The sequence below is a fragment of the Schistocerca serialis genome, chromosome 1 (genome assembly GCF_023864345.2).
Source record: "Schistocerca serialis cubense isolate TAMUIC-IGC-003099 chromosome 1, iqSchSeri2.2, whole genome shotgun sequence".
Classification (NCBI taxonomy): domain Eukaryota; kingdom Metazoa; phylum Arthropoda; class Insecta; order Orthoptera; family Acrididae; genus Schistocerca; species Schistocerca serialis.
The window spans coordinates 287,068,283-287,081,280 of record NC_064638.1 but is presented as its reverse complement, the minus strand read 5'-3'; the positions used below and the strand labels follow the sequence as shown (position 1 = coordinate 287,081,280).

The window sequence follows — 12,998 nt, the reverse complement described above, 5'->3', positions numbered from 1 at the left end:
AAAGCCCGCCGTTGTGGCCGAGAGGTTCTAGGCGCTTCAGTCCGGAACCGCGCTGCTGCGACGGTCGCAGGTTCGAATCCTGCCTCGGGCATGGATGTGTGTGATGTCCTTAGGTTAGTCAGGTTTAAGTAGTTCTAAATCTAGGGGACTGATGACCTCAGATGTTAAGTCCCATGGTTCTCAGAGCCATTTGAACCATTTAGCACTTAAACACTACGAGTTTACATTATCCCGAAACAAAAAAGAACCCAGTATACTGTACTTACAGAACAGTACTGATGCCTATAACATCGGCTTGATGTGGCGACTACCAAGGTTATTGCCGACATAGCACCTACGAAGTATGTTCTGGTACATACTCTCTATTCCATCTGGGGTCTCTTCAGTTTCTAGTGCAGCGGCCAATACTACTGCCAGCAGATCTTCCACTGCCTCTACAAAAATGGTTCAAATGGCTCTGAGCACTATGCGACTTAACTTCTGAGGTCATCAGTCGCCTAGAACTTAGAACTAATTAAACCTAAGGACATCACACACATCCATGCCCGAGGCAGGATTCGAACCTGCGACCGTAGCGGTCACGCGGTTCCAGACTGAAGCGCCTTTAACCGCACGGCCACACCGGCCGGCACTGCCTTTACAGAAGGTGTGGATGTGGAACCCATATAGGCGTCATTTAGAAAGGGACTTTTCGAAATTCCGAACCTAACGGTATAAAATAGGGAGTAAAGGTTTTTTTTTAAAAAAAATGTCGCTATTAAGTCAATTTTGAAGCTAGACCTACGAAAATGAATATTTGGTTTCTCCACCAGAAATAAAGACATAGATATTTCAGCATTTTTGAAATTTCACCCTACAGGGGATGAAATACTGGGTAAAAGCTTTTTTTGGAAAGTATCATTGTTAAAGAACTACTAAAATTCTTTTAAAGCTACGTCTATGAACATTGGCATTTGACTTCTTGGTTACAAGTAGAAAGGTATTAGATTCAGTGTTTTTTGGAAATTGAGCCCCTAAGGGGATGAAATAGGGGATGAGATTTTTTAATGACAATAATTTATTATGAAACCATTTTTAAAGATAAATCTATGAAAATTTAAATTTGGCTTCTCAGTTAGAAATTTAAAAAATAAGTATTTCACTGTTTTTAGACATTCAAGCCCTATGGGGGTGAAACGGAGGATGAAGGTTTTTATAAAAAAATCGATTAAATAAAAACAAAAAATATTTACATGTCATACAGTCTATGAGAGCGAGGCAACGGGCGCTGAACTAGTTGCATTAGAAACATTAACAGCTAAAGCGTTCATAAAGAAACTTCGGTTTCAAAAAATTGCAGGTGCATCGTGTTCCTGCTGTGGAAATTTTAATCATTTCTGAATAAGTATCATTAAATCTTTTACCTTGTTATGGTATATATCAATAAACGGCTGAAACGATGACCCGGTCACCCAGTTCCATTTGAAAGTTGCCCATGTAACGGGTTCCAGGGGCAACAAAAATTTGATTTTCTCTATTTCATATAACTATTCGGTTAATTTAGAATGCTAACATGAGCTTTTCATTATGAGACATAATGTTACGTTAAAAGTTCGCCACAATAAGACAGGTATTAACGTTAGAAACTGTGTGTCTATCTAGAGAGAGCATAGCTCGCAGTGCCCAAATCACACTAACTATATTCATATTGTATTAGCAAATTAGAGCACTTACGGCTTCCAACAAACTTTAAACATAATTTAAAACCTTTTCTAAATTTTTTCGCTGACACTCACCACAAAATAATTACAGGAAAAAAATTTATAGCATGTCACATTTTCGCTGTTCATACACTAAAACTTAGCGTCAGGCAAGGCGTTTTAATTTGTTACTTCTTTACTACCATTTTTATTCGCAACACATTTTCCAGGCAGTATCTAGCTGTACCACTGAATGTACCTGCAAAATTATATCATTCTACAAGACATAGTTCAGGAATTACATCTTCATAAAAATTGAAATGCGTGGAAAACTAGCTTTTCTTCAAACGGACTGCAAATTACACACACTACGAGGTGTGTGAGAAAAATAATGGGACTGATTTTTTATCTTCCAAAGTTTTTATTTTTTTTCGGATAACAATATTGTTCCCTTCGGAGTAATTGCCTTCGGAAGCTATACACAGGCGAGTCGTCGTTCCCACTCGTGGTAGCAGCGTGAGAAGTTTCAATAGTAGTGCCTTCAACATGCCGGTCATATTTGTTTTGAATGACCTCCAGAGACGCAAAATGATGTGCTTTTAAGACATTTTTCAATTTTGGGAAGAGGAGAAAGTCACATGGACTTAAATCAGGCTGTGCAACAACAGGAATGCCTTTTGAGGTCAAAAATTCCTTGATGGAAATGACCGTGCGACATGGGGTGTTGTCGTGATGCATTTGTCTGCAATGTCCGGTCTCCCGGTTTCACTCGATGCACGCTTTTTCTGAGCCTTTCAAGGACACCTTTCTAAAACTCTTGTTAGACAGTTTGGCCTGAAGGAACAATCTCACAAGACCACGCGTACATTCGACGTTTTCGTCGGTTTTTGAAGTTGAAGGTCATCTCCAACGTGTTCGCGACCTTTCAAAAGTTATTTGTGCCACCGAAAAATTTGTGCTCTTGATAAGGAATTTCCCCAGAGCTCTGTTTTAACTTTTCAAAGGTTTTCACAGAGACACCAAGTTCAACACAGAACCTGGCAGCATGAAGTTGCTCTACATTCCCCTGTTCCATTTCCATAACACACAACAAAAATACAGCTTCGCTGACAGCGCTCTCAAAAATCACGTGACGGTTCTACGGAGCTGAAACTCGGACCGAGCATCTGTAAGGGATGAACACACTGATCTACACAAGTAGAACAACTCAGAGTTAACAGATCACTCGCAGTGTTGCCAGTCTCATCCCTATTCGACACACTTCTTATAAAATCCGACGTTAAGAAAACTAACATAATTAGGGCTTTGCATCTTCAGCCACAAAAATTTTACATCCTTACCTTTTAACACATTAACGCATTTGGAAATTAATCAGACGTTTCATGCTGTTTTACACATGAGAGTTCGATTTATTAAAGAATCAGATTTGTGGCGGCATTATTCATTTCCCCTGCACTGTCCATTGTCTGAACATTAATGAATGAAATACTTGTAGCATTTACGAAAATCGTTTTCTCACGGAGCAGTAAGTCTGCCGGCGTTGATGCATAGTCATTTTCTCGGTTCACAAACAATGAAGTCCGCAGCTCGTGGTCTAGTGGTGCCGGCACGGTAGCTCAGCGTGTCCGGTCATAGGGTTAGCTGCCCTTTGTAATACAAAAAACTGAGTGAAAGGATCAACAGCGAACTTGACCGCCAGGAACAAATGCAACGGACAATATCGAACAAAATAAGATTTTTAAAAAAGAAAGAAAAAAGAAAAAAAAACAAAAAAGTGGCTAGTGTTGCTGCCTCTGGATCACGGGGTCCCGGGTTCGATTCCCGGCCGCGTTGGGGATTTTCTTTGCCCGGGGACTGGGTGTTTGTCTTGCCCTCAACATTTCATCATCATCATCATTCGTGACAGTTGCTAGATTGGATTGAGTTAAACATTGGACTGCGTAATAATGGGGACTTTGTACGGGCGCTGATGACCGCGCAGTCGAGCGCCCCACAAACCAAACAACGTCCCAAACCATGTAGTCTACTATGGCACACATGACATTCAAATGGTTTTGCTCCACCATATCAAACAAGCTATCACCAAAACTCTGAAGCCTCTTTTCTGTGACAATACTAAAATATTTCACATTGCCTTTAAAAGTAGTCTCATACATCTCGTTAACACACTAACGAATTTTGCTCTTCTTATCACAATCACCGATGATCTTCTCGAAGCTTGTCAGTATACAGGATTAAAAACAGCAGCCCGAACAAACATTTCTGATCTTCTCCGCGTTGTCTAATCTAGTATCGTTTCAGTAAGCGGGGCTTTGTCCCTCCCCATTATTTTTCACCAAAAAATAACGTATCCCACTGCACAGTGAGTTAAGCCTTTTAACACCTACCAGCATTGGTACCTGTTTTCCAATTGTTTACGTATTATCTGTGTCGCTGATACCGTGTAGAGTGTGACGTGGCCTCACAACGCACTCCCTGACAACCACTTCACCCTACGACGCCGGCGAAGTGCTTAGGAGTCTAAAACATTCAATATGTTGTAGCTTTATCACTTTGCAACTGATTTAAAACTAATTAGCATCACCTCCCTCTGTCTCAGTAGGGACAGAACGTTTCTAAAGTGCGAAAACTATACTCTTTACGAAACCTGTAATTTTTATTTCACGTTTATTAATCATAAACTCATCGTAAATACCAGTAGAGACCAAGGGCTTATCGCAGCAGATACCAATTTATAATTGTGCAACCACTACCACCGAAATTTCAGCTTCATATTACTATATTAATAAATGAAATTTATGACATTAAAATCACTGAAAATGCATTTTTTGAATACTGATGAGTTATACTGATTTTTTGTTATTGTGTTAAAGTTCAACACTCTACAAAACCCAAGAAAATCAATTTCATTAAAACAGTTTTCCGTCGCTGCCTGTGTAATAAGAAATGTGTTGATAACAGACGTAAGAAAAATTACCACAGTTCTAATAATCATCTGTTGAATTAATCAATGTGTCAGAATATTACTACTACTACTAATAGTAGTAATAATAATAATGACAACAAATGTTAAAAGCAGTGAGGACAGAATCACAATAAAAAATGGTGCAAATGGCTCTGAGCACTATGGGACTCAACTGCTGAGGTCATTAGTCCCCTAGAACTTAGAACTAGTTAAACCTAACTAATCTAAGGACATCACAAACATCCATGCCCGAGGCAGGATTCGAACCTGCGACCGTAGCGATCTTGCGGTTCCAGACTGCAGCGCCTTTAACCGCACGGCCACTTCGGCCGGCCAGAATCACAATAACTTAGCTGGATGGGATGATATGTTCTTTCACGCGAAACCTAGACCTTGAAAAGAACCAGCAGTCTACGTATTTGCAGTTTGGATAACTACAGATTCTTACTCCCAGACGCTTTGATGGTCAGATACAGAGAGGAAACAAATTCGCTAATCTGAGGGGAAGTGTCGGAAAGTTTGAATCAGTGAAACACTGAGGGAATTATATGTGATTACTTTTTTTTTGCACTACGGAGAGCTTGGTCACTGCACACGACCTGTTGATCAGAAACTCCATGCTGCAACTTCTTATCTCCGTACCAGCAACATCTTTCTGATGAAATTTCCTTCCATCAATAAGACACGATAAGATTCTTCCAGACTCTCGAACAACGCATTAGTATGTCATAGGGACCTCGGCTACGGAGCCGAAAGTATTAAGTAAATTTACAATCTGAAATTTCTGTATCTGAATTTGTATAATCAATGAAGATAAAATGTATCATTGTTAAATATAAGGGGCGTTCAAAAAGAAACGAGCCGGAGGCATAATTACAGAAACCAGTTCCCGTATGTTAGAAGTATTGACCCTGGCTGTTGAGACACTTGTCTCACTGTGATACAAGGCGGTGAATGGCTGTCTCATAAAATTCCCGGGGCTGCGATGTTAACCATTTCCGCACGTACAGCTGGACGTTGTCGTCCGAAGTGAATAGTTTGCCACTCAGAGCCTTTTTAATGGGACCAAAAACGGCGAAATCATAGGGAGAGAGGTCCGGACTGAATTGGGGGGGGGGGGGGGGGTGGCCGAGAACCTCCCATTTGAATTATTACGGAGTGCCGCGACTGTGTTGGCCCTATGAGACTTTCCAATGTCGTGGAGCAGAATGACCCCAGAGGTGAGATTGCCTGGTCGTTTTGACTTGATCGCTTGGCGAAGTGTGGTCAACGTTTGCGAGTAACGCTGGGTATTCACTGTTGTTGCGAGCCGGCCGGGGTGGCCAAGCGGTTAAAGGCGCTACAGTCTGGAACCGCGCGACCGCTACGGTCGCAGGTTCGAATCCTGCCTCGGGCATGGATGTGTGTGATGTCCTTAGGTTAGTTAGGTTTAAGTAGTTCTAAGTTCTAGGGGACTGATGACCTTAGAAGTTAAGTCCCATAGTGCTCAGAGCCATTTGAACCATTTGAACCATTCACTGTTGTCCCGTGCTGCAGGAAGTGAATCAGAAGGGGACCATCTTGGTCAAAGAAGTACCTCAGCATAACCTTTCGTGCACTCGTGTGGACGATGACGTCCAGCTGTACGTGCGTAACTGGCTAACATCGCAGCCCCGGGAATTTTATGAGACAGCCGTTCACCGCCTTGTGTCACAGTGGGACAAGTGTCTCAACAGTCAGGGTCAATACTTGTAACATACAGGTACTGGTTTCTGTAATTATGACTCCGGCTCGTTTCTTTTTGAACGCCCCTTATACTGTTCGTGATACTGTCTGTCGACAATTTTTCGCTTTCTGTTATTTTTACACATGTGGTCTTCAGTCAGAATTTTTTTTTTATACTTTAATCGAAAGCTTTTGGTACTTGACATCCAAAATGTCGTCAAACTTGAAGCCCCAGTTGCCACGGAGAGAGACCGTGATCAACACTAACGTACCGAGCGAGGTGGCGCAGTGGTTAGACACTGGACTCGCATTCGGGAGGACGACGGTTCAATCCCGCGTCCGGCCATCCTGATTTAGGTTTTCCGTGATTTCCCTAAATCACTCCAGGCAAATGCCGGGATGGTTCCTCTGAAAGGGCACGGCCGACTTCCTTCCCCATCCTTCCCTAATCCGATGAGACCGATGACCACGCTGTCTGGTCTCCTTCCCCACAACCAACCAACCAACCAACACTAACGTATCGCAGAATTTCTGCCTTGACGTTGTTCCAGAAACATGAGCTACGAACCAGACTTGAATTTCTGAGAAAACAGTCGGCAGATGTCGCACTGTATAATTCCCAACAGTATGTTTATGTTTTGGTACCGGCGGTGGAAGAGGAAGGCATAACACGACTGGCGACGTAGTGCTTTTGTTTGTGACAATGGCGATAGAAAGACAGTGTAATGCAAACAGAGTGTGTTCTAAGTAACACTCCCGAAACCTGTCGCCCTTTTGCGTCTGTTAACACCGAGAAAGCCTGCGTCACTTTCGCGAGACTGTATCTCAGACACGCCATCAAGCTTTATCAGTTCCAAAACATGATTTTCGGGACTGTTCAGCGGACACCTGCAGCAGCTAACTGCGTGACGTCAAATTGCTGATCAGGTGTGCATGTATTCGTAAACAAGGTGTCCCGCACGCAATAGAACTGTTTGCATAAGTGCTGCCATTCACGCATTGTCCTCACCTACCGATGCTCACAGTTGACTTTGTCCCCTCTTCGTGTCTACGAAAGCTATAGCAACCACACGCTAATATTCTCAAGCTGTGCGCTATACAAGTAGCATGTGCGTGATTTCTCGTTAACCTTTTGGTAGTGTTAACGATGATCCATCTGTCAGAAAGTTAACCCAATCGGCCTAAAGGTCTTATTGAAGAGAAATGGGCTCTTCACCTTCATCAACAGTATAAAAACAGTAACAGCTCCTTACTACGAGGACGTGCAGAAAAGCAATGCCTCCAGTTTTTTTATGTGATAACTCTCAAGGCTTTTGAGTGAAACAAACGTTATTAATATTCTAAATCTGTATTCGTGTCTATATATTTGCACCTTCCTGCTGCTAGAGGGCTCCGAATTGTAGCGTCTAACTATGTCGGTGCACGAGAAACAATGTGCTGTGATCGAGTTTCGAATTCAAAGACTTAGTCCACACATGGAGCACCCTTTCCTTCAGTATTATAATGCCAGGACACACAGGAGCGTTGTGACATCTGCAGCATTCCCACGCCTTGTATTCACTGTTATCGATCATCCTCTGTACATTCTCGATGTGGCCCCATCCGATTTTCACCTTCTCCAAAAATGTAAAGGAAAAGTTGGAATTCTGAGAGAGCAATTTTGGAAGAATGTGTTGTTGTGACCGTAGAAAATTTTAATTTTTATTCTTGCTTTTGAGACCATAATAAGAGTCCAGGCTCCATAGGCAAACAGCCAGCCGACATTAAGAAATAGTCCACCAGGACGTAGGAACAAGATAAGCGGCGGAGGCTGCCAAGTATGGCTTGTTGATCAAACAACTTAGTGTTTGACTTCCTGTCAGAGGAAGCAGCTTGAATCAAACTTGCGCAATGGAAGACGCAATCACCAGGGCGATAATACAGCAAGAGAGAGTGTCAGTCACGTGTGGAAAAGACTCGTGTGCAACCAAATTAACTTGTGTGCAACTAGAAACGAAGGTGTCGTGTGGAACCGAAGGCATTCTTGCGCAAGCCGACCAATTAGAAACGATAGTGTCGTGTGGAACCATAGGCATTCTTGTGCAATCCGATCACTTAGAAATGAAAGGGTCGTGTGAAACAAATTAACTCGTGTGCACCCAAGTACATGAGAAACGAAATAAAAGGTCGGGCAGCGGAATAGCTAGAAGCAGAGATTCAGATGCAGATTCAGAGCCAGTGCCGGCAGTTTGGAGATTCCGCAGCGAGACGCCAGTGGGTCCGAGTAGGCCCATAGCAGCCAGTACAGCTGATAAAGACTTCAACTACGAGAAGACGGTAATAGACTCTGGTGGACACTAAGGAACTGCAGGTCAAGTAGGATTTTTAGAGTTTCATTGGAATAGAGTTGAACAGAGGCTGTCAGTCTTTGTCTCAATTACTTAGAGAGACTTCTGGGCTAACCAAGAACAAGTGATTGCTTTGTACTTGTTTCTTATATGTACTGGCAATTAGCTTTGAAGTAGCAAGTCCAAATAAATACACTGAATCTTACTAAGGGGTTTATGGTCCAACACCTCGCATAAGTATAGGTGAGAATAAACTTGATAGAAACTAACCAATATTTTCTGCCTATTGCAATTCTGTAACCTATTTTCAGGGAACTTATTTGCTTCAAACCAAGGAGATTCTCTCCCTCTCATCTCCAATATAAAGGTTGACAGCAATTTATAACTAACCCATTGTCGTTAACGTCCCGATTGCGTTACGCAGTTCGCACTTTCTTCATTCTTTGTATAGTGAGGCTGTGTCGAGACGCGACAGTGTGGGATGTTCAAAGACCTAATCTACCAACCTTAATTTACTTTGACAGTGACGAAGCGATACTAGCACAGGTAAGGTTGTGGCTCTGTAACGAACTCAAACATTCCACAGTGACGGTATCCACAAACAGGTCTCTAGTTTGGAGAAATGGATTCGTCACTAGCGTGACCTCGTTGAGAAATAAATATTTTGAAATGGAGAGTAAAGATTATCTTACTAACGTCTTTTTTTTTTTAAAAAAAAATAAGCTTCAAGAAATTTAACACTAAAAATTCGGGGGCATTAATTTTCAGCGCGCCTTCGTAGATCATAAATTTTTATCTTGTGGAGTGCAAGGAATACATGCGTCACTGATTTGATTCGAGATGTACAATATTAAATAAGAATGAACGAAACATAATCACAACCTTCTACACAAATTTCCCTGTCTTCAACTGAGGTAAGCCCACTCGCCCGCATAGCCCGCACAGACGAGGGCCGGTGTGCTGGCTAAGCTGGATGTGGTTTTTAGGTGGTTCCCCACATCCGAGTAGGTGAATACCGGGCTGGTATCCATATCCCTCCTCTGTTACAGGATTCGAAAACGCTTCGAAAATGTTCTCTACTTTCACATGTGATAACACTGGACGCAGACAGATGAGGGACAAAAGGTGGGCAGAGGAGGAAGAGATAGCGACAGCCAGAGGCCACCCCGTATTACTGACATTGCCAGATCCAAAGGTGCTGACCCCGTAGAAATACTGAATAAGGGTGATGGTAAAGTTGAAGAAGAAGAAACTACTATAAGTGCAAGACTGTTAGTGGGACGGAACCTGTAAAATGAGAACGAATTCGTTATAGAAATAATTTTTGTACAGTTATAGCGTACAAAGAGGAAAAGATGGAAAACTGAGAGACCAATTTTGGATGAATGTAGGGAATATGCAAAAACCTAATCAAACAAGCTCCTTGATAGCTGCTTTTGTCGAGCTACCGCTTGTGCATTACGTTGCTGCAGCACATTTATCTTTCTTTTTTGTTCTGCTGCTGCTGCTGCGCATCATTTAAGTAAAACTTAAGGAAAGCAGTTACTCTGAAAAAAAAAAAATGTGATGCGCGGCAGTTTTTTTTAACACGCCAGAGGCACTGCAAAATCGCCACCCCCCAGTGGTACTGTGATGCTTGTAGCTTTGGACGCAGAACCCACGCCCCTCGCGTTAGCCTCTAGTACCAACCGAAAAGAGAAGAAATAGCCATTAAATGCCAACAGCTTAAGTAAATCCATTTACAAAGCTAGGAGAAAAATTCTGCTGAAATTACCTACTCGTACTCAGGAAGTTCATGTTGTGATGAATACATTAACTGTGAAAAGTGCAGATGGTGCAGATTTGTTATTACATACTGATGCTGATAAAGACATTTTACTAATGTGTGTAGCTGAAAACCTTACTGTACCTAATCGATATGACAGTATACAGTGAAGCGCCATACAGACTGGAATAGGCATGCGTATTCAAAAACAGAGATACACTACTGGCCATTAAAATTGCTACACCACGAAGATGACGTGCTACAGACGCGAAATTTAACCCACAGGAAGAAGATGCTGTGATATGCAAATGATTAGCTTTTCAGAGCATTCACACAAGGTTGGCGCCGGTGGCGGCACCTACAACGTGTTGACATGAGGAAAGTTTCCAACCGATTTCTCATACACAAACGGCAGTTGACCGGCGTTGCCTGGTGAAGCGTTGTTGTGATGCCTCGTGTAAGGAGGAGAAACGCGTACCATCACGTTTCCGACTTTGATAAAGGTCGGATTGTAGCCTACCGCAGTTGCGGTTTATCGTATCTCGACATTGCTGCTCGCGTTGGTCGAAACCCAATGACTGCTACCAGAATATGGAATCGGTGGGTTCAGGAGGGTAATTCGGAACGCCGTGCTGGATCCCAACGGCCTCGTATCACTAGCAGTTGGGGTGACAGGCATCTTATCCGCATGGCTGTAACGGATCGTACAGCCACGTCTCGATCCCTGAGTCAACAGATGGGGTCGTTTGCAAGACAACAACCATCTGCACGAATAGTTCGACGACGTTTGCAGCAGCATGGACTATCAGCTCGGAGACCATGGCTGCGGTTACCATTGGCGCTGCATCACAGACAGGAGCGCCTGCGATGGTGTACTCAACGACGAACCTGGGTGCACAAATGGCAAAACGTCGTTTTTTCGGATGAATCCAGGTTCTGTTTACAGCATCATGACGGTCGCATCCGTGTTTGGCGACATCGCAGTGAACGCACATTGGAAGCGTGTATTCGTCATCGCCCTACTGGCGTATGACTCGGCGTGATGGTATGGGGTGCCATTGGTTACACGTCTCGGTCACCTCTTGTTCGCATTGACGGCACTTTGAACAGTGGACGTTACATTTCAGATGTGTTGCGACCCATGGCTTTACCCTTCATTCGATCCCTGCGAAACCCTACATTTCAGCGGGATAATGCACGACCGCATGTTGCAGGTCCTGTACGAACCTTTCTGGATACAGAAAATGTTCGACTGCTGCCCTGGCCAGCACATTCTCCAGATCTCTCACCAATTTAAAACGTCTCGTCAATGGAGGCCGAGCAACTGGCTCGTCACAATACGCCAGTCACTACTCTTGATGAACTGTGTTATCGTGTTGAAGCTTCATGGGCAGCTGTACCTGTACACGCCATCCAAGCTCTGTTTGAGTCAATACCCAGGCGCACGAAGGCCGTTATTACGGTCAGAGGTGGTTGTTCTGGGCACTGATTTCTCAGGATCTGTGCACCCAAATTGCGTGAAAATGTAATCACATGTCAGTTCTAGTATAATATATTCGTCCAGTGAATACCCGTTTATCATCCGCATTTCTTCTTGGTTTAGCCATTTTTAATGGCCAGTAGTGTAGTTATAAACTGTATACACAGATCTTCTTTGTGAACCTATTTGTGAAAACTGCATCAGAGTCCGTACAGTAGTTCCTGACATTAGCCCAAATATACAAACAGCTGGTAGCTTTAATTTAGTATGTAAAGGAAAATACAAGACAGATGCAATCCCTACAGCATAAAGTAAACCTTCTTTTGTGACTGTTGTCAGCACTTTAAGAGCTTAACTTACAGAACATTTGATTCTGCATGCTGTTCACTCAATGCATATTTGTATGGCAGTTAGGAAGTATTACAAATACATGTATCAACGCAGTAAGTACGATGCTAAGTTTTGATTTATTTTCAGGTGGAAGGTAGCCTGGTTTGGGAGATGTATAATGAAGTGCAACACAAGATCATATGCTACAAGGTCGAAGTCAAGATTTTTTGGCCGTAGGAGATGTCAGCCGATCCGTGAACAAGACTGCTAAATTAACGTCAACTTTCATTGTTGGAAGAAAGACAAAAGATACTCTTTCAATGAGAATGTTTTAAGATTACTCCCTTGATAAATAAATTAATCTTGCATTGCATTCCTGGTTATAGCCTCATTGTAAGTGTTTTGTGTTGAATGTTCGTTTCCTATTTATTTATTGCAAGTTTTTTTGTGTATAACACATTTTTATTGTATATATTCTGATACACAACCATTGACATGTAAATAAAGTATTAGTGATATGTTAAGTGAACATAATTCTTAATGTAGCGCAACTACTACATTTTCCACTCTATAGACAAATTCTGTTATTCATGTTTGTAGTAATCCTACCTAAAATCATATATTTTCTTACAGCTGATGAGGTATGCTGGTCTAATTCGAATATGATTGCTAGCAAGCACGTAGGTTTTTACACAGAGAAGAACAGATGTGAGCATTCGCGCTGTTCTTCAAGAATTTTTCCATCGTT

At 42.5% G+C, this 12,998-nt stretch overlaps 1 protein-coding gene across 1 annotated transcript in view; it reads left to right on the top strand.

Moving 5' to 3' along the window:
* LOC126457304 (uncharacterized) overlaps positions 1–12,623 on the top strand; it is a 99,853-nt gene extending 87,230 nt beyond the window's left edge. Inside the window, exon 4 of the mRNA XM_050093492.1 lies at positions 12,398–12,623. Within this exon, the coding sequence (XP_049949449.1) occupies positions 12,398–12,487 (90 nt within the window). The 3' untranslated portion in view covers positions 12,488–12,623. The remainder of the gene's footprint in view (positions 1–12,397) is intronic.
* The last annotated feature ends 375 nt before the right edge of the window (positions 12,624–12,998 follow it).